The sequence below is a fragment of the Lontra canadensis genome, unplaced genomic scaffold (assembly GCF_010015895.1).
Source record: "Lontra canadensis isolate GAN:19392208 unplaced genomic scaffold, GSC_riverotter_1.0 scaffold6008, whole genome shotgun sequence".
In the NCBI taxonomy this organism is placed as follows: domain Eukaryota; kingdom Metazoa; phylum Chordata; class Mammalia; order Carnivora; family Mustelidae; genus Lontra; species Lontra canadensis.
The window spans coordinates 1-1,302 of NW_022636989.1; the positions used below are offsets into that span (position 1 = coordinate 1).

General features: G+C 77.7%; 1 protein-coding gene across 1 annotated transcript; it reads right to left on the reverse strand.

Moving 5' to 3' along the window:
• Window positions 1-53: 53 nt before the first annotated feature.
• LOC116863947 (serine/arginine repetitive matrix protein 1-like) lies at window positions 54-1,254 on the reverse strand (the record flags this gene model as incomplete). Its single annotated transcript, XM_032851223.1, has 4 exons — window positions 54-397; window positions 484-749; window positions 802-963; window positions 1,008-1,254. Coding segments are annotated over 4 exons (1,019 nt in total), but the record flags the coding sequence as incomplete, so codon positions are not given.
• Window positions 1,255-1,302: the final 48 nt, after the last annotated feature.

Consider the following 1,302-nt stretch of genomic DNA (forward strand, 5'->3'; position numbering starts at 1 on the left):
GTCCCGGAGTCCTCGGGCTGTGCGGCGTCGGGGACCGGCCACCCAGGCCTGACCCCCATCCGGGATTCCAGGAGGCACCACCGAGGAAGGGTCGGCGCCGCGGCCGGCCGAGGGGGGCGGAGTCCCTCCCGCAGCGCCTCTTGTTTTGGAGGCTCGCGTGGTCCTGTCCCATTGGCCGCCGTGGGGGAGGCGGAGCGGCCGCCGCCGCCGCAGCGCCCGGGTTACCCCCGCCGCCGGCCCCGTCCCCCGCAGGAGGTGGGCCGGCGGCCGCGCAGGGACAACAACTGCCACAAGGCCCGGCGCACGGCGGGGGCGTGGCCGGGGCGTAGGGGAAGCCGGGGGCGGGGCAGCCTGGGAGATGAAGTGGGGGCGCCCGGCTCTCCCGCCTCCCTCGCAGCTGCCGCGAGACCGGGAGGGCGTCCCCCGCGTCCGCACGGCGCGGACCTCTGACCCTGGAGCCTCTCAACCGCCGGGAGCCGTCACCTTGGGTCGTCGCCCGGGCCGCCCACCGTTCCCCGGCCCCGGGGGCCCAGCTGGTCGCGCTGTGGGGAGAGGTCAGCATGAGCCGGGGGCCCGGCGGGCCGGCGCCGTGCGGGGGGGCGGCCGCAGTGCAGCTGCAGGTCACCCTGAGCTTCCTCCCGCGCGTCGTCGAGGCCCAGGTGAGCCGAGGGCCGGCGGGGCGGGGACGCGGGGCCGGACGCGGGCGCTGGCGGCGAGCGGGCCGCGGCGGGGACGCGGGCAGGGCCGGGCTGGACCCGCAGCGGCTTTGGGAACCGCGCGGGCGGGGGCCGTGACCCGAACCGCCGCGTCCTGGGGCGCCTGCGAGATGCGCGCGGTGATTGCCGGGCGGCGACGCTCCTGGAGGCGGCGGCGGGATGAGGGCGGCGGTGACGGTTCCCGGAGGCGTTTCCGCTTCTCCTTCTGGTCTGTGGGGCGGCGGGGCGCGAGTGGGAACGCCGTCGGCTGTGTGGGGAGGGACGCGCGGACTGGGGGAGCCCGCCCCTCACCGGGGGTTCCCCGCGTCCCGCAATTGTGCCGCGGGCGGGGAGGGACGCCAGACCCGCGTCCTGGAGCTCTAGGGCTGGAGAGCCCCCTGCTGCGCCCCGCCTCTGCCGTCCCTCGTTCTCGGGGCGGCCGACTTCTCGCCGCCTGAGCCGGTCCGCGGGGTCCTGATGGGAAAGCTCGCGGACACTGCCGGTTGGTGGCGGTTGACGTGCGGAGAGTGGGCCGGCCCGGGGGGGCGCCTCGTGACACCTGCAGGACAGAGTGCGCTGGAGGTCGAGGGTGTGGGAAGCCAGAGCC